The sequence below is a fragment of the Apteryx rowi genome, unplaced genomic scaffold (genome assembly GCF_003343035.1).
Source record: "Apteryx rowi isolate R43461 unplaced genomic scaffold, aptRow1 scaffold_204, whole genome shotgun sequence".
Lineage (NCBI taxonomy): Eukaryota > Metazoa > Chordata > Aves > Apterygiformes > Apterygidae > Apteryx > Apteryx rowi.
In genome coordinates this window covers 1,126,280-1,145,881 of record NW_020448353.1, presented here as the reverse complement: position 1 = coordinate 1,145,881, position 19,602 = coordinate 1,126,280, and the positions used below count along the sequence as shown (strand labels likewise).

General features: G+C 38.7%; 1 protein-coding gene across 1 annotated transcript in view; it reads left to right on the top strand.

Annotated features, from left to right (window-relative positions):
• ADCY1 (adenylate cyclase 1) overlaps nt 1–19,602 on the top strand; it is a 152,892-nt gene that overhangs the window by 73,686 nt on the left and 59,604 nt on the right. The window contains exons 4-5 of the mRNA XM_026063946.1: nt 5,085–5,196; nt 18,109–18,236. Of these exons, the coding sequence (XP_025919731.1) occupies nt 5,085–5,196; nt 18,109–18,236 (240 nt within the window). The remainder of the gene's footprint in view (nt 1–5,084; nt 5,197–18,108; nt 18,237–19,602) is intronic.

The window sequence follows — 19,602 nt, the reverse complement described above, 5'->3', positions numbered from 1 at the left end:
AGGTGTTACTGGAACCATTCAGGAGAGTTTTAAGTCACTGCAAGGGTAACCACAGTTGTTACTTGAAAATAGACAACCAGTAACAACAGTATGTCTTACTTCTCTGATAGAACCATCAGGCAAAAAGATTTGAAATCGCTCTGCTGCTGCCTTTAGTAATACTCGGTCTGTTCCTCTGCTCTCCTTCAAGGAAGCAAGCAGCATCAGGAGCAAGCAAACCTCCAGCCCAGCACAGCGCTGCTCCTGCAACACAAAGATATCGCTCAGGGATTAAAATCAAGAACTGAGCAAAAGTTTTACAAAGCACTGCTCAATAACTGATTATTTTTTCCCCTAGGATTTAATTGGAATATTGATATGCTATTGTAATGTATTACACTAATAACTTATCTGTCTAAAAGCCAAAGTGATTTAAGATTTTACTGGGTTAGCCAAACTTCCCAACCCTATCAACTTAGTAAAATCTTCACATGACTGAAAACTACAGGACAAATACTGAATATCCCAGAGAGCATAAGGAACGTAGCGTTTTTGGTATAGTCCACAAGCAAGAGAGAATAATAGCTCCTCAGGGTCCCCTCGGTTCAGTTGTGGGACTGAGGAATGAGAGCATTTCTGAGTCCCTGGGTAACGAGGCAATGCCAGTCTTAGTCCCCTAAGAACTACTTAGCCTGGCTAACCATCACATCATACATCACTTGTCACGGAGAGCTGCTCTTGAATCGTGTGCAAGTCTCATTGCTGAACAAACAAAAGTAGCCTTTGTTCATTGTTTTCACTTTCTTCTCATTTTCTTTTCTCTTCTTTCTTTAACAGACACAGTTTAATTGAGATTGTTTTGCTGGTTTTTAATCAGTGTCCCCCCTAAGGCATGGTTAAGAATTCTGTGGAATTAAAGAAGGGCGAGTCATATCCCTGAGAAGGCATTAAGAGAACCAATTGTTAATGTGTAGCTTGTCATTGCTTTTTGCTACATACTTTAATACTATTTTCCTTTAAAAAAGAAAAAGCCCTTGGCAATCAGTGTGAAGCGTCCCTTTGTATACTGTACCGTTGCATGGATGCTTTCATGCCTAAGCAGGGTAGCCCTAGTTCACTCTAGACTAATGCTTCTTGAGGATGCAGACCTCCATGGGGATTAGCAATTAAGTTACAGTGAACCAAGGCTACTTTGCTATTGAATGACCGTATCTACATGAGAGATCAATATGCCTTAACATTGATGTCACTATTGTGGTTAATTTGTCTTAACTTTCCTAAGTATACCAGTGTAGACCTGGCCTAAGTTTAAGACTCGTTATTTTCGTGTGGTTAATATATCCAAATCAGAGGAAAGGGAATTTGAATATTGAATTGTGTTCTGTTAACAAATAGGTAGGGTCTTGGACTTTTCAAATATTGCTTGGCCTTGGAAACAGTTCAGGCATGGTTTATCAATGTAATTCTGGTATTGTATATCTTATAATTTCTCTCTTTAGTAACCTTATGAATTCCATGGCCCTACCAAGCATTATAATCTGTTCTCACCCCATGTAGTTGATTTTACCACCTCCTGACCTCCTGCCTTCTGTATCTTTTATGTTCCAAAAACCTGAGCAAGGCATAACAGAAAAAAAAAGTGTATTGCATCAGGTGGGTGTTTTACCTCCATAGTCAAAAACAGTTGTTGCAGACCAAGGTTCACTTTTTTTTTCTCTTTTTAAGGCATTGTAAAAATAAAGAACAAGTGTAGTTGCTGGCCCAAAACACTTGTAATCCAAGTACTAAAGGAAGAGATAGCAGATGGACACAGACAGGTGAAGGAGTGCGGAAGATAATATTGGTCAGCATGCTAGCTAAAATAAAACAAACTGGCTAATGAGTTTCAATTCTATTTTTAGGATATTAGAGCTCAGTGTGCATCAGACAAACTCACAGCCCTCAGCACTGCCCACCCCCTGCATGGCAACAGACTGTGGAAACAGCAGGCTCTCAGACAGGGACACGCTTTGGGTCTGTAAAGCCCCTGCTCATCCACTGGAGGCTTTCTACCTTCCATGCTGAGACCTTGCTTTTGCTCTTGTGTACTTCAGTTGGCATTCAAAAGAAATTCAGCAACTGCTATGATTTTAACATTTTGTGGTGGTAGAAGCGAGCAGAATTTGCTCTTAAAAAAAAGCAGGGCGTATACTCAAAGCATTGCCCCCCCTTGCACTGTGCCTTGTCCAGCACTTGAGATATTTCCACAGTTTTCAGGCACAGAAGTTTTATATTTTGCAAGTTTTAAGAATATTATATTAAAAATTAAAAAAATGAGCTACAAATATTAAAAAAACACCTTATGCCAAAGAAGTGTAACAGTGGTCAGGCTGCCTAACCTATTCCATTAGCTTTAAAATATATAGTATGGTACAAAATTGTTCACAAGCATAACCCTGGTCTTGTCTCAGCACACTATAATTACATGTTTTACCAAAATTTTTGTATTACATGTTCAGTTATGTATTGTGTGTCCTTGGGTTGGACTTCAGTTTGGCACATAATTACCAGTGTTTTGAATCAAACACTGATCACTAAGAATTAATAAAGACACCAATAAATACTTTCTTAAAATGTTTAAAGGATGAGTAAGGATACCATACTGACTTACTAAGGTAGTTGTATGTAAAATAACTTTCCTTTTAAATGAATGATGATATGTGAATACATTTCCTGTGCTCCATGCTTAAGTAATTGAGACTTTTTGATGTAACTGTATGTATCAGCAGTGTATTGGTTGCTCTGTTAGTTGTTAACACATGAGTATATAGTCTCTTTAAATGCTTGACATTTCTGTTTTGTGTGTTTGTGACGGCACTGGAGTGATTTATTTGTAGACACCTTGGTAAACAGATACAGTTTTACTACATTCAAGGTCTAAAAAAATAACACAATGCTAATTTTTTCGAGTGGAAATTGTTGGTTCTGTGGGAAATATTGGGCAACTACTCTTTCCCACATCTAATAATATCTAATTAAAATCTGGATACTACRTGATATGTTGGTTTGCAACAATTGTTTTTTCCCCTGTGCCTTTTTCTTTGTGGCTATATGAATTGAGATGTGAACATAGATCATAAAGCAAATGGGTTAGATGACTGTATGGAAGACCTTGGTGTACATTTAAGTACATCTGAAAACCTTTAAGGAATTTAGAAGGATGATATGACATTGACTGATGAATTTCCAGAAAGATCAGCCTAGGGCTGTCAGACAACAAGGATGTCAATCCAGAATTAAGTGAATGACTAGATCTTCATGGGCAAATACGCAGAGCACTTCATTGGCATTATTGCTTTTATTGTACTCTGTTAATACCTTTTACCTCATCCATTACCAGGGTGGTTCACGTTCACGACAGCAGAGGCACAAAATAGTACAATTGACTAAATGCTGAAATGCTGAATATCTTATTTTAAGAAGTCTTTTTTTTTGATGTTTAAATAGTGTAAGAATGAAATAGCTATTCTTCTCTTGAACCAGGGCAGTTTTAATCAGCGTTTTCATAAAGCGTGCTCAAGGAAGAAAAGAGTGAAGAGTGCACCCCAAGGTTTAATATGACAGCATGTATGCCATGTTTGTAGATTAAAGCCATTAAACTTTGGAGGAGTTAGTTTTGTGTTGGGATGTGTTAGCTAACCTGTTCTGGTGGAGAAAGGATTTTGGGGTTAATGGGTTAAACGGAATGGGGCTGTATTTGTTCTTTTTTGTGGCTTTGTGTGRGAGTTCAGGCTGGGTGATGGTGGCCTGGAAATAGTAGATTTGTTAGTCCTGCTTTTCTRGCACCAGTTATTTTATCCACAGAGTGAAGGTTTGTTGAGGGGAAGAGGAGTCTGTAATGTGTAACTTAAATTATAGTTCCCAAGCCATGTTTTACATTATGTCAAGTATACCTAGGCCATGTGGCATGGGACTGTTTGTTAGCATTTGGATAAATAAACACTTATTTGATGTTTATAATCTGGGTGTTGGAGATAAATGTATTAGGTTTCTGCAGCTGGTGCTGGGCCTGTGCCACTGGATGAAGGAATTGAAATAGTTAAAAGGATCAGTTCCAGGGTCAACAGCGGAATTTTTATTCTCTCTGTAACTGTAGTATTTTTTTCAAGTCTCTTCCCTTATCACAGATGGATAGGGATTTATTATTAAAGCAGAATAAACTGTTGTACATTAAAACTTGCTGAATGTTGATGGAAGCTGGACACTTACCTGAGCAATGCAGCACAGTGAAAGAAGTCTGACCCAGCAGTGTGCGTGCTAGCTCCTGACTTGGAGCAGTGTAACCACATCACAGAGCTACCATACGCAAGTTATTTACTCATGTCTTGCAGTGCTTAATAAACCTTGAGCCAGGTTTGTCAGTTTGGCCGTGGAACCATATCAGCACAAGACCCGTCTTTGGGATCCACCTGGGCACTTCCACAGGSTGCTGCAGGCTCTCGCTGTGGCTGGCAAGGAAATAGCTGAACACTGCTTTCCTGTTTTGAATCCAATACCTTAGCTCTTCCAACTATTTTGCAAGTGTTTGTCATTAAGCCTCACAATATCTGCAAAGATTAACTGAAATGCCGAAAAGTTAGACCTCCCATTAAGTATTAAGGCATATCCGAAGTTGAAGCCATTAGCCATGGACTTGGAGGACTACATTTCTTTCCTTACTCTACCACAGATTTAACAAGACTTGGCCAAGCTGTTTAGCCTCCCTTGTGTCTTGATTCACATTCTGTAAAGAAAAGTAATTGTGCTCTATGTTCCTGAAGTACTCGGAGGGTAAACACTTGAATAAGGTGTTTTGCCTTACGTATAACTTAGATGGGTCACAGAGACATAGAGCAGTGTCCCAGGACTCTCTCCACGGCAGCCCAACAATTATCAGCACTAAACTCATGCCCAGTTCTCTGCTATTAGTCTTTGCTTTTTTATTTCAGGTAGCACTTTACTGGTAGCATTTCAGAACTTGTTTGGGTTTGTGCTTTGGGTCACATTTGGGCTGTAAAAGAGGATAATGAAAATGTGAAGGTGTCTTCTGTACTGATATCTCTGTGCTTTCTACCTTCTCTTTACAGCATTTTGTTTGCAGACATTGTGGGGTTCACTAGTCTGGCATCACAGTGCACTGCCCAAGAACTGGTGAAGCTGCTGAATGAACTCTTTGGCAAGTTTGATGAATTAGCCACAGTAAGTACAGCATTCTTTTTTCAATTTAATTCAAATTTCCTTTTGCATAATGATACATGAGTTACATATGTTAGAAATCTGTAATAGACTGATTTAGCCCTGTGTGTCATGAATTTCTAAAACTTCTATTCTTGATTAATATTCTGGAGAGAAAACAACACATTTTAAATGTTTAGGAAAGAATCTGAAGTTCCTATTTTTAAATATGCTTTTCTTCCTCCTCCTTGGAGGCCATCAGTGTTCTTCATTGGTCTTGTTTACACAAAATGGAAAGAATATTTCAATATTTACATTTCTATCCTGCATGGAAAAAAATAGGATAATGGAAAGTATGAATATTGGAGGTACAACAACAGAAAACTACTTTCCATGATGACAAAAATTTAGAGACTCAACTTGGCTCTTCACAGAGAGCACTATGTGTCAAATAAATGATTGTAGCTTTTCAGAGAGACTATTGCAGGCAAAATGGGATCCATATTATTACTGATGCTTATGTTTTGGTCATTGCACTCGCATTGTACCAGATTCCCCAAGGAAAAAGAAAATGAGAGAAATGTTCCCTGTCTATGACTCCTTCCAGTCTAATGGTACTGCAGAAATATAGTACATGAGCATGACAAGCATTTGACAAGAAATGAGAGGAATGGATGTGCCTGAATAATTTCACACATYTTATTTCAAATTACATTTAACAATATGCTGAAAATGTGTTTTCCCCTTAAACAGCCTTGTTAGGACAAAGAGAAACTTAATCAAATCTATCTTGTTTGCCAGCCTTGTCCTCATAGCCTTTGCTGTGCGAAAATATCACCTCTGCATAACCTATACCCCTCCACTATGCACCTATCTCCTCTTCTGACTCTGCACAGCAGCCTAGAGCATGTATTTCCTCAGGTCTCGAACGTAAACAGCATCCACATTTCCTCCATCCGAGCTCACTTCTCCTCATTATAGCCTTCCACATGAGACCTCTGAATACTGTGGATGCTTTGCATCTATGGCTCCCTTTTCTAGGAAAAACAGAAGGCTAACTTAGATGTGTAGTTTTGAAATGAATGGGACTACCCTGTAGCTGAGCATTGGCAAGAAATGTCTTGAAAAGTTCAAATAGCCACTCTCACTTTCGTTTCATTGCTGAATTTCATCCTCCAAATGGCAACAAGCCATCTAGTAAACCCTTTATAAACTTACAATACCCATCATTTGTGGAGTAATTGTAGCCATGAAACACAAGGCAGTGCTGTACATGGCAGTGCTGTGGCACAACACAGGGTCATTCACACTCACGCACAAAAGCACGCGCCTCCGATATGACATGGCACTGAAGCCAGGGAGGTTGCTGCTGCACCACACTTGCTCCTGTAGCCCTGGGCAGGTGCAGCTAACTGGAAGTGTTAATGACACATGACACGAGGGTACCAGGCAGATGCCAGCTCTTGCCGCTGGGTTAGTTCTTTGTAGGGAAGAAATAGATCAGAGACAGTGAAGGAGCTAAAAAAAAAAAAAAAAAAAAAAAGCCTTAGCTTTCTGTTCAATCTGCATGCATTTTCTTTCCAAATCTGAAAATAAATCTCCTGCCTTCTTTCAGCAATGTGGGAAAGAACTGCTATTTACATGTCATTCTAGTTCATACTGTGCTGCATCAGAGTGTGATTAAGGGCAGAAAGTATGAGCTTCTCTTTGTCGCCTTCTGCCGTAGTAACGGGAGACGAGTTGTTGTGTCTCCTGCAGTCAGAAGAAATGTGCAGAGATCTGTAATTTTTTGGAAGGATTCTGATCTGATTAAACAACTTCTAGATGTTCATTATTAGTTCAAAGTACGGACTGTGCTGGTTTAAAAATAGTGTCCTGCATTAGTATTCAGAATGATGAGGGAGGAAGGAACCTCTAAGAAATCTCAAGAATAAGGTAGCGGTGATGGGCATGGTCCCTGTGATCTATGAGCTGGTTCTTAGGAAGGAATGGCAACTGCAAATGGCAAGTTGTGACAGCCCTTGCTTAAAATAATTGTGCCGTCTTACAACTGTAATGCCTAAAAAAATCCCTGTCACCACTGTGGGAAGTATAGTAACAGGAGCGAGGAAGTGTAATGCAGCATATATTTGTTGGGAATCTCATGAAGACAGTCTTGGCATTTTTTGGCATTGACACATTGGAAGATGCTGTTTTAGTAGCACTTTTCCTCTCTGTTGATGCAAAAGAATTAAAATCCTATAGTGATCAATGCTCACACAGAGTCTTGACTCTGGATGGTTTGTACCACTGCCTCGCTGAAGAACCTATGGAAAACTGCAAAACTTTTTTTCATTCTCCTGATCTTGCTTTGCCATTCAGGACCAAAATAGTTAGTCTCCGCTTTTTGGCAGTGTGTCTGAATTTGGCCAGAACTTGGATGCTTCAGAGGAACATATAAAAATTCTTGTTGAGAGAAATATAATCATTTGCATTATATTCTTCTTACATTCATGAGAAACTCTTGGACATACGGCATCTAGGCTGGGTGACTTGTTGCTTTAATGCACTACATATTTCAGTGTATCTTCTCTTGATGCTTGAGCTGTGGCATGGATTTACCGTGAATGAGGGAGATTTTCAAGGCTACAGTTACCCAAATAGCATCATTCAGAATTGCACATGCCTCTGGTCAGGTACTGTCATGGTCACAACTCCATCACCTTTGGATACATTTCAGAAATACCCAAAATATTTTCACTGTGATAAGTCATGTTAATAGAAAAGAAGAGGCATTTCCAGAGCATCCTGCATGGTAAAGATGAATGCAAAGAAACAAGCATGCATTTCACAGAAGTTTTRGTTTGTTTTAATTCTTCTTCTCCCTGGTAGATTTCCTCACATACTTCCTGCGTCTGATCTATGTGGAGAATCCATTTGTGTTTACAGATTTAGCTATTTCCCTTTCAACTTCTGTCTTATTGCAACTTGGATTTCTAAGAATTTCCTTTTACAAGAGGTCAAGAATAAATGCTTTTATTCTGTTTTACAAGGACACTGCTAGAGTAGGATTTCAGTATTCTGAATGAAAGATTTTGTTCATGTCACTTTGGGGATCTCATCACTTAGCCAAACTGACACACTTAACTTCCTGTTGTCCTTTCCATTTGCAGTGAAATATGCCTTCAGGCTCTGTCAATATTTGTAGGCTAAATCTATTTTTATTTATTTCCATAATTTAGGATCTTTTCCTGATTACCTTCTTTGCTTTTAAGTATATTTCCATTTGAAATTTCTGTGTTGCTGCAGTGGCTTTTGTACCTGTTCTCCCTCAAAGATATCGAACTTAATAACATTGCCACTGGGTCTTAGGCAAAGCGTCAATAACTTACATTTTTAATCAGCTCCTGTGGGTTTTTTTGGACTGTGTCAAGAGCAGTCAGTCCTTTGCTGTGCTATAGAAGTAGCTATTCCTAGAAGCAGTCATTTTAAGAAGTTGTATCTACAGAGTCTATACAACACTTCTAGTTTATATGCTGATAATTATGATATATTTTTAAAACATAAAATATATAAACTTTTGCAGGCTGGTTTGAATGGGGAAGTTCATATTAGAAAAGGTGGATATAACTGACCACACTTAACCCTTCTTTGTGGCGGTGGTAAGTGTGCACTAGGGGAGCGATATTTACAAAGGCTAGTTTTAAGGAGACCTGTCTCCCCAGGTCCCCTTTAATAGGCAGGGCAGTGACAGGATCCCTCCGAGGCAGGTCAGGCTGCTGAGCTTGAGTCCCCTTCTGAACTGCCCGCTGGAGAGATCTTCTAGCGAAACCTAGGGAAGCTAGCTACCCTAAATCAAAGTGGTCTTTTGTGCAAGTGCCTATATAACTGATACGATCAGTGACGGATGATGTGTATGCCGTTATACTGCAGCATCTGTGGGACAATTTCCCTGGGGGAAGCTACATCACACACTTTATGTAAATATGTAAAGAATATACCAGTGGGCAGGTACCACCCTGACTTTCTTTATGGTACCTTTTGTGTTGGAAGATACTTTGCTTGGTATGTCAGTTGTGTGTCATAATTCTCATCTTGGTTTGGATGCTCCTGGTAAAATTTTACCGAGTTCTTCTTGAGCTCATATTCTGGAAATTTGAGACTTGCATCTTTATATAGGGCCATGTTGGATTATTCTGATTAACTGTACATACCTGCAGCATGGGCATTTGTACTGAAACCAATTGTTTAGACAACTGTAGTCGGCATAGAGAAAGGTATTTCTAAGGTTCAATCTGTGTCATCCAAGGGAGATGTCTAACTGCACTCTAGAAGTGCCTGCTTCATTTCATTAATTATCGAGGCAATTTGGTTGATTAACCCAGGTGCCTCATTTTAGCTGTGTAACATTAGAAGAGGTGACTATTACCCTGCCTGCGGAGGAGTGCTCTGCACAGCCCTGTTATGCAGGGCAGGCCCTTGGCAGCAGCCATCAGGGTGTCTGCTTGGCTGGGGAGGACCATGCCTCTCACTCTGGGCGCCTGCAGCACTGTCCTCAGAGAGTCACCTTTGTTCTTCTCAAGCCAGACTTTTTATCTCCTTGAAGTCTCTGGAAATGTCTCTAGAAACTGCTTCCTTTATAGCCAGCTGTTGCAGCATCTCGCTAGTTCTTCTCACGGCAGCATATTTCAGTAATTCTGCCAAGTTGAAGGGAATGGCCATTTCTAGTGATCACACCTTGAAGATTTTCCCTGCTTTTCCCTTTGGAGCATGACTGCTTTTCGTATTTTGGTCTCTACACAAAAGTGACAGCTTTTTAAATACTCTCTACTGTGTTAGAAGCATTTTGGAAAAATATCCTTTCCATTTCCTGAGCTTTTAGAGCTTAATTTTTCAACCTTTTGTAACGTGTTTGGTTTAGGACTATTTCTCCTGGGATATGCTTTTTTTCATAAAAAGAGAGTATCTTAAATGATACTTAAGAGCAGCTGGTTGGGGGACAAGCATGCATATCAGTCATGATGATTGTATTCCTTGCTAAGACGCTTTATCATTTTCAAGCAGGTAAATTAACATACATGACTGTTAAACAGGTTCTCATCCTCAAGGACTGAAAGCATTTAACCTTCTAGTCTTGTTAAATTAGTCTCCATGTGGAGAAGAGAGGAACATTATGGTGGGAATGGAAATGTACAGAAGAGAAAGGCCAAGAGCCAGTAGGTTATTGCAGATTAACATGTAAAATTGCCAATAACATTGAGGGAAAGGACGTGAAGCAAAATGTCTTCCATTTTATTGCTATCCTAAATAATTCTACATTTTTTCATGCACTGTATGGCTCCCACGATGGCAGATAATGTTTCATGACTTCACAAATGTATTACTAAATTACAGGCCTTATATGCTCAACTGGACATGGCCAATTTTCCTCAGTCAGAACCATCTGAGGCATTTGCTGTGGTCCTTCCTATATTGTAATCAGATTTGTTTTCTATTATTTCTATAATCCTGTAAAAGCTAAAGCTCTTCTTGTTAAGTCTATACTCACTGTTAGTGCTATAAAATGTCTCCATTACCCTGTTAAATTGAACTCGATGGAGCATTGCAGTTAGTTCAGTCTGGAATATTTTACGCTGGGACTAGTGAACATGAGAGAACTAGTGTAACTTAGTAAAGTTACTATTGCAGGCATTTTTTTGTTAAGAGGTTAGCAGAATAGTTGTTTCAGATTTTAAATCCACATCTCAAAAACTGGGTTAGAAGAAATATTAAAATGTGTATACAGTAATTGACAGGATAAAATTAAATCTTCTTATGGTCCAGAGAGTTTTTCAAAGTTGTTATTGCTATTGGAAGATTGCGGTGTAGTGAAACTACTGCTAATTTCCACATCGCTTCACTACAGTCAGAATTTGAATACGAACTTACTTTATCTGATGAGCCTGATTCAATAATCTATTGCATTTTGTGGCTCATATTCAGCACAGTTATTAAAATAGACTTAGATACTACAAAGAGTAGTAATGGCAATTTTTTTGCTTTACTGGAGGAGGGGGGGAAAGTAAACTAAGAAAAGTGAAACTATTGTTTGTCATTAATGGAAGCTGCATGTATTGTGAGGCAACTCTGGAGGATTTTCAACAGACTAAGTTAGCTGATGAGCTTAACTAGGCTCTTTTTTTTCCTTGATAGAGAAGGAGGGCCCTTTCTAAGGAGTGTCTTCATATGAATCTAAAACCATTTCTTTTTACTCTTTTTCTGAATTCACTGATCTGGTATTTTTTCTGCATCCTTTGTGAATACTTCCACACTCTAAGAGATTTTCACTGGGTTCTCCTTTATGTAGATTTTTTGTTTTGTTTAATTTTATAAGAAAATTTAATATGGCAGGAAAGTATAAATATCAAGAACATAAACTGGTCTCTTACAAAGGATTTCTCATTCTCGCAATTCACAGTACTTAATAACTTGGTACAGTGTTGTTCAATTGCACTCAACGGACAAAATACAGACCTCTGAATAATTTCAAAGTTGAACAGTAAGTTCACATTTGAAACTGTAAGTCACTATACCTCTGCGTAAAGGAAGAGGTGGACTAGCAATGCCTGGAAACAGATATCAACACCCATATACCTTCTAACAGGCTGTGTTCATATGTCTTGAACGAGGGACCTAAAACTGGCTTCTGGCCCATGCAACTGTCAAGTTGAACCACCTTGGTTAATAGTAATCCAGAAGCTGAATATTTAAATTTGCATTATCGTATATGTATGTGAGAGGATGTGGGTAAATTTGCAGAACGGCATGTGTGTATACACACACATCTATATGTATGGATGCATATATTTGTGCAGCATAACAGCCAAAATATTGTTTTTCTCACTTCTTTTCTAATTTTATGGAAAAATTCAATAAAATCAAATAGAGATAACATTCCAGCTTTAGAAAATATAGTAGAAAATACTGTTCATTCTGCAAGTCTCTTTAGTGTCTTTATACAGTTCTGTAATATAGATAAACTGCTAACTTCTAGAGTGATTCAAAGCTTTCTAAGCCAATTTTCTATTGAGATTAATAGCACTCTGGCATAATGTGCTGTAGATTTTAAATATGCTGAATATGCTGAGTACACTGAAAATAAGATAGACTGATGTCTGAGTGGTAACTTTTATCTTGTTCTCACTCTAATTGTAATGTTTCACTGACCTCTGTGGAAGCAACATTAAGTCTAGACTTGTGAAGACAGATAAATATCGAGTGTATTTTATTGCTATTTACATTTGGGGGGAGTTTTAGAGCAATTTTTTTTTTCCTAATAGTCATTTTATTCTGTAATCACTAAGCAAGAACTGTAACTGTGATGTGTTTGGTCTGGGCCATTGAGTTAGGTCTTGGGTCCCTGAGGAGTAGAGGGAGAGCTGGTATAAATTAGTGTAGTTCCACTGAAATCCATGGTGCCATGCTTATTATTTGAGCTGCAAATTTGATCTGCTTTGCCTACCTGATAGAAACAGTCTGGCTCTGAGCACAGCAGACTGCCCAAAGGAAGTTCTGGAACAGGGCTTTCAAAAAAGAAACTGACTGATAAACCAAGAAGGGAGAAACATAAGAAAAATATGGAAGGAAAGAAAGAACATGAAGGTACTTGTGCCCTAACTCCTTTCTCAGGGTCACTGATCTTTCCTTTGGCTCATTGAATGTGCTGTGAGAGAGGTGACCATGGGCTCTTTCCCCCTCTGCGGTACTGGCTTGCCACAGTGTTGAAGCTCCTTGCAGCATTCTGAGGGTCAGGAGAGTGATGTGAATGTCCTTTTCATCCTTCATAGCCCACCACTATCACTCCTGGAGGTATTTCTACTCCCCGTGAGAAAYTGAGCCATCTGAGATTTTCATTTTGGTGGTTTCCCTCTCCCCAAGATGTCTCTTTGCTAGGTGAAGGAAACATTGAGTTAATAGTGTCCCTTTCAAGGGAGTAGGAAATGTTTTTCTTTCCCTCATTGAAACAATTTCAGACAACAAATGGATGGGGGAGGGAGGCAGGTTTTTGAACACGGGAGCTGCTCCCTGCACTGGCAGAGCACCTCTCTCCCCTGTATGCGGACCTGCTCTTGTGATACTTTGCATCTATGCCAGGGCTGTACCCAGAGGTCTCACTGAAGCAGACGCCTGTGGCCAAAAGTCTGAGGTTTGGCAAGGATACCTGAGCCTCTGAGAGAGAGAGGCCTTCAGTGCAAGTCCATGCCTAAAAGATTCCCTGCCTTTTAYTCCAATGCTCTGAACCTGCATGCATGTTGGTTTTGGCTTTGTAATCATTAGGCATCCAAGGTAGTGACCAAACTGTTGTTCACATTTCTCTAGCCTAAGCAGAACTGAATGTTACTGCTGATCATGTCCCAGAGCATTCAAGGAAAGGGTGTAGGACTGGTAGGGTCTGAGTTAGACAAACTGTGAATTACTGCATCTACATCTTTTCATAGGCCCTCTTAATCTTTTCTCTTGCTCTGTACAGCATAGCTAAGTCCAAACTGGCTGAATATGATGAAGCTGCTCTTCATGTACCTTAGCTGATGTGCCTTAGCTTAGTTGTTATTGGGAGAAACAGCAAAGAAATGTGTTTCTAATTTATAGATAAATAAAATTCCTCCTACTCATAGACTGTGATTCCAGAAGGGCATGACAATAAAAGTTTGAAGAGCATACACACAAATCAGGTTGCTGGAAGCTTGCAGAAAAGGAGATGGATGTGTACAGCAAACATAAAATATATTGTAATTAAGTCACACAGTCAGGTTCATCCCTGGTGTAGTTCCACTGCAGCTAATGGAGTTAAGAGAAAGAGAAATTCTCTGTTTAGCTTTTAAAATCTTGCTCATTTTAGTTGTTGTATACCTGATCTTCCTTTTTGGCTCACTTTGATAGGTGCTCGTATACCACGATGGCACACAAATATGTAAAGAACATAAAGAGATTGTTGCAGTGGCAGAGGGCAGAGCAGGGACTCTTTCCTGCATTGGTATCTGCCATTTGTAAAATAAACAAAAGCTTCGAAGAGGCTGTTCTTCTACCACACAGTGTTACAAGAAAAAAAAAATGTTCTGAGCATAAATGCCTTTGGATTTATTCATGTAAGAAGCAATTACTTACCTGGATAACCTCCCCACTCCCCCCCCACCAAAAAAAAAAAGGGCAACAGCAACAACAGTAAAAGGTCTAAAAATGTCTCTGGATTATTAGAATTTGGCATTTGAGGAAGATCCTTATTTAAAAAGCTAAGCACTTATTCAACACAGCATTGCTGTTCAAGAGAACACCTAGTTGTGCACTTATGTATTCTGCTGGGAGAGGTCTGAAAACTCCTTAAACTTTGCTATAGCTTTGAGACAGTCTTTTTTCACAGCCTGTAAATTCTCTTCCCTTTATTTTGCTTTTAATAATCCTTATCCTTAGAGTATGAAACAAAATTTGACTTGTGTAGTACAAGGATATGGAATTAATGGTCTGGATTTCCAGCTTTACATCTGAAGTTGGCAGACTTTTTTTTTTTTTTTTTGCAAAATACATTAAAAAAATAACTCCTACAACAACAACAAACAGCAGAGTTCTTTGATACACAAAGTTCCCCCAGTCTACCTAATGGATAGAGATGAACTGGTTTATAAAGTGTTTGGTTGGAAGTGTAAAGAAAGCTCTTAACAACTTTAAAGGATCCTCTGCATATTCTGTCTTAGCTGGGTGGAATTCTGCAGATCAGTTTGGTAATAATTCAGTGAGACACCGCAGGTGGGCAAGCTGCCTGGCTAATGCAGCGTACTGAAAATGCTAGCAATCTTGGGTGCTTTTTATCATGTGCCTAAAACCAAATTATCAGCTGTTTCTAAACAGGCATTGCTTATATCAAATGTGACTGGAATTTATAACTATCACACTTGAATTCATCTCATATCACCAAATCTGAGAAATATTGTTGAGTCATGGGCTTTTTTGGCAGTTGCTGAGGAAACAAAACAAAGAGAGGAAAAGGGTTTGCTTTGTTAATTTGCATATCAATCCTTAAAAAGATTGTTCTTGCAAAGCTGCACTGCTTATCCTTCCTGGAAATCAGCCTCACATGGTGAGAATAAGAAAACAAACAATTTTGCTAGAGATTACTGTATATTAATTGGTTGTTAAAAATAAAGACACTGAGGATAACATCTGACAAGGAACAGAGTGGTGGTTTCAAAAACAGCAGGTGATTTAGCCACATGTCCTCCATCAAAATTAGTACATCTCCAGAAAATGCTTTAGTCCTCCTTTTCCTTTTCTTTTTCTCTTGCATAAGGAGTGAAGTGACTTGGAAAAGTAGTTATGGATCGAGCTCTGTCCTGGTTTCCCTTTCTTGAAACATCTCCCAGTCTGCTAGGCTGTACTGTGCCAGGGTAATTTGGGGTAATCCTTTATCAAATCCACTGTACTGCTGTCTAGCGCAGTAAGCTGTCTAAGAAAACCAAGTCTTTTGAAATAAGCCTTTTTGCAGGTAGGCACTAAAGAGGATAGATCACTGGTCCATTAACACATGCATAGTCTACATCCTATATTACTGAAATGGCTTTTCTGAATATTTTTCAGTTGGGTCAAATAGTCATTGCCCAGCCACAGACCGTGCATACCAAATTTGAAGATGAAAAGGGCTTTATAGAGGACTGTAAGGTGTGGGCCAAAACTGGATTTATTTTGGAAAGCAGGTTCCAGCCTTAACTACTAAGTACCCTCTACTGCTTCAGAATTTGCCCACAATTTTAAAAAAATGGCTTATTTTGGCAGTGTAATTTAGTGGTTTCAACTAAAAAACCTAGTGGTTTCTATTAAAAAACCTAGTGGTTTCTATTCAAAAACCTTGAGTTGGAAGGCCTGTTTTGTGTCCGATTGAATTTTGAGGTCTGAATATTACTTGTTTGTATCAATAATTCTTCTACTTATATAATACCATTTAGCCAAGTATCTCAGAATAATGAAATAAAACTCCAGGTAAAATCTGTGAGGCCTTTCCTGACTATAGGCTGCAGGAATACTCCAAGACCCCAGTGATAATGCTTCCAGAATAATTATGCTCACATTCATTAAAATATATATTAGGAATGATAAATAGTGGTATATTTAAAGCCCTGCTGTACAGCAAAAGAAACATTAAGCAGACACTGTCAGAAAAGCCTTCCATACTAGTTAAGCATACCCAAAAGATGACTCTTCTTTGATTCAAGATGTGGATTTCCTGCTTAATTAGCATGCACATAAAAAAAAGGGACAGACCATTTTCCCCAAACAGTGTTTGCATGCCCTCTTCCAAGCCTGAACAGAGGTAATTATTATTTTATAATATTTGTTCAATATTGAGAAACATTTACAAAGAAGGCAGGCATGGGAACGCCTGCAGCTGAAAGTGTGTGCAATAACAAGCCCTGACCACTTGTATATGACATGTCAGAGAGAAGGGGATCGCTGTAGACACAACCATTGCTTCTGAGCTGGATTAAGGGTAGTGATGTGGAGAGCGTGGTCAAATCAGGAAGCCTTTGATTCTTGCAGGCAGGAGACAGAATGAGAATATGCGGTCATATGAGAACCTGAACTGGTATGATTAGGCCATTTTTTTAGACATTTTGAAACTTTTTTTCCCCTTTTTTTTKGGGGGGGGGGGACTTTTTTCCCTTTTCTGTGCCACTGAAGTCAAGTCTATCGAGCAAACCGCTTCAGGGGAAAATAAACTATTTTTTTATTAATCCTTTCTTATCATATTCACACCAGGTAATTTTGCAGGGAACTTATCTGCATAGCCCCAGCTGTGTAAGGTGTATTCCTTTAACCAGGTCATTTACTTTTTTGTGCCAGACTCTAAATGGGGAAGAAGCTGTCATAGTCTAGCTTCAAGGGATACCATCACTTATTCTTGTCTCCTCATATTTTACTTGTTCCTATAGCTTTCTGTGCTACAATACAGTAAAATTGCATTGAATTTCCAGATATATAGGTTTCTTCAGTATTCTGACTAAATAAGTAGTAAATTTGTGTACAGGTGTGATTGGGAAGGGACCATTGGATCTCTTGGATATGTATTTGAGAACAGTGCAGAGACTGTAGAAGTACCCCCACTCCAACGCTTTGTTAAAGGCACTTTATGTGCTCTGTGTTGAGAAATGAACTTTCTGCTCAGGCTAATACAGCAATCATCACATCCCAACCTGAGAGATTTAGCCAGATTTCTCTGGCTGTAGAATTTACACTGTTTGTAAATAGGAGATAAATTCAATGGTAATGAAAGGTGACTCTATCTTCTGATCTCCAAGTGTGTCATATTTCAACTGGGAATGAGCATGCTATGTTGTAAATTGTGATTTATGGATTTGTAATGCACAGCTCTGTGTACCTTTAGAGATAAATACATCATCTTTCCTTGTAAGCTGGAACAGGATTTGAATGAAAAACCTACAACTTTACAATACAAACTTTTCCCACTAGAGTTTAACAATATGAACTTTTCCCAAAATTCAGTAGGTGTTTGGCTTCAGTCATTTGGTTTGACATAAAGTCTCATTGCAAATCTTGAATTCATACTGACCTAATATGAGAGGAAGAGAATAGATAGTGTTTCATTTTGGTCATTTTTGTTCACAACCATGTCAATGAATGGTACACCATGTGTGCTGAACAGTGCTGGGCTGATCTCCAGTATATATGTATATATCTATATCTATCTATCTATATATGCATGCATGTGCATACACAAATATATATACATATCTATTTATATATGTCAGTTGTTCTGTAAAGGGAATCCAAATTTCATGAATTATAGATTATTTAATTTGACAACAAAAGGATTACCTGAATGATTTCCTATTATTGGAGAAGATCTTCTCCTGTAAATATTAGAATATTTATATGAAAAGTAAAACTTTTCCCATTCTGTTTTTATTAAAGGAAAACCACTGCAGAAGGATAAAAATCCTAGGGGACTGTTATTACTGTGTATCAGGATTGACCCAACCCAAAACAGATCATGCCCATTGCTGTGTTGAAATGGGACTGGATATGATTGACACCATCACGTAAGTATTTCCTGCGGTGAACCCGGACACGAGTGCCACAGCAACTTCTCTGTGGCATTCAGCAAGTGTATTTTTGGAGGAATAGCAATGTCTGCTAGCGCTGCCCAGCTAACAATTCACACTGTTAAATTCGGGTTACAGTATGTTGTTTTTGTGCAGGGTCATTCTAGGCACTGATTGTCCACTCCTTTTAATCACTGTGAGGAAAAAATGTAGAAGCATGAGTATGTAGAGACACATAAATGTACAGACTAGGAGATAGAAACTGAGAAATCATGAAATATTCCTATTATCATTTACCACTAAGAAAGGAGTCTAATTTCTTGTCTTACAAGGATAAGCACTGTTCATCTTGCATCAGCATGTAAATTCAAAGCCAACCCTGATGTATGCTTGTTGTTTGTATTCCCCAAAGGATAACTCGCTGATTCCTCCTTTCCGTATGTCATTTTAAACCTTTATTTTGCTTTTCAGAAATGTAATGTGAAATTCACTTTGCTGATCAGAAGAATTTTTTAATGCTTGAGAGCTCTGCACTGATCATCACTTTAGCAAAGGGAAAGTGTGAATGTGAGAGAACTGTGAATGAGGCTCCAGCTTTCAGCAAGAGTCGGAAATCTATTTCATTACATAGGAGGGAAGGGATAAGGATGGGAGATTCCTTCACTACTGTCGTGCTTTGTGCTTGTGTGTTTTATAGAGAGGCTATAGGAGGGAGTGCACACACACATTAATTCTGTATATAAATAAATACTGGTTAGCATAGTGCTGTTACATTTGGGATGAACTTGCTTTTCCGGTGTATCCTGTATGAGTGGCAGTGTGCAAGTGTGTCACATCAGGGGCCTTAGGTTGCTCTGTAGTGGGAAGTGTTTGGCCACTCTTTCCAGTAGCCAATTTTTCCCTTTCGCTCTGATGTTAGCTGGACTGTTGGGAATCAGGAGCTGGTTCAAGGTTCTGCTTCCCCTCTGTTAACCCCCATGTTTCTGCATTGCACACAAAGAATGCTCTGCCTTCTCTGCAAGGTGAAGAGGCCACAGCRTAATCTCAATTTAAAAATAGATAATAAACTATTAAATACAGAAAAGAATATTTCAATAGAACAAACAAACATAAGACTGTGAGCTTATGAATTCAAATTATGCATTTTACAATTCCAGCTAGTCCTCAGTAACACTTGAGTGTTATATTAAAGAAACAATCTGATAAATCTATACAATAATGCTGCATGTTGCTTTCTTTGTCTCAGTCTGTCTTCTAGTCTTTATTTTATGTATGTTCACGTGATATTACATAGTAGTACTCAATTTGATAAAAGGATCAGTCATGTAACTTGAGCATTTCATGTTCATGCCGTCTGTCATTC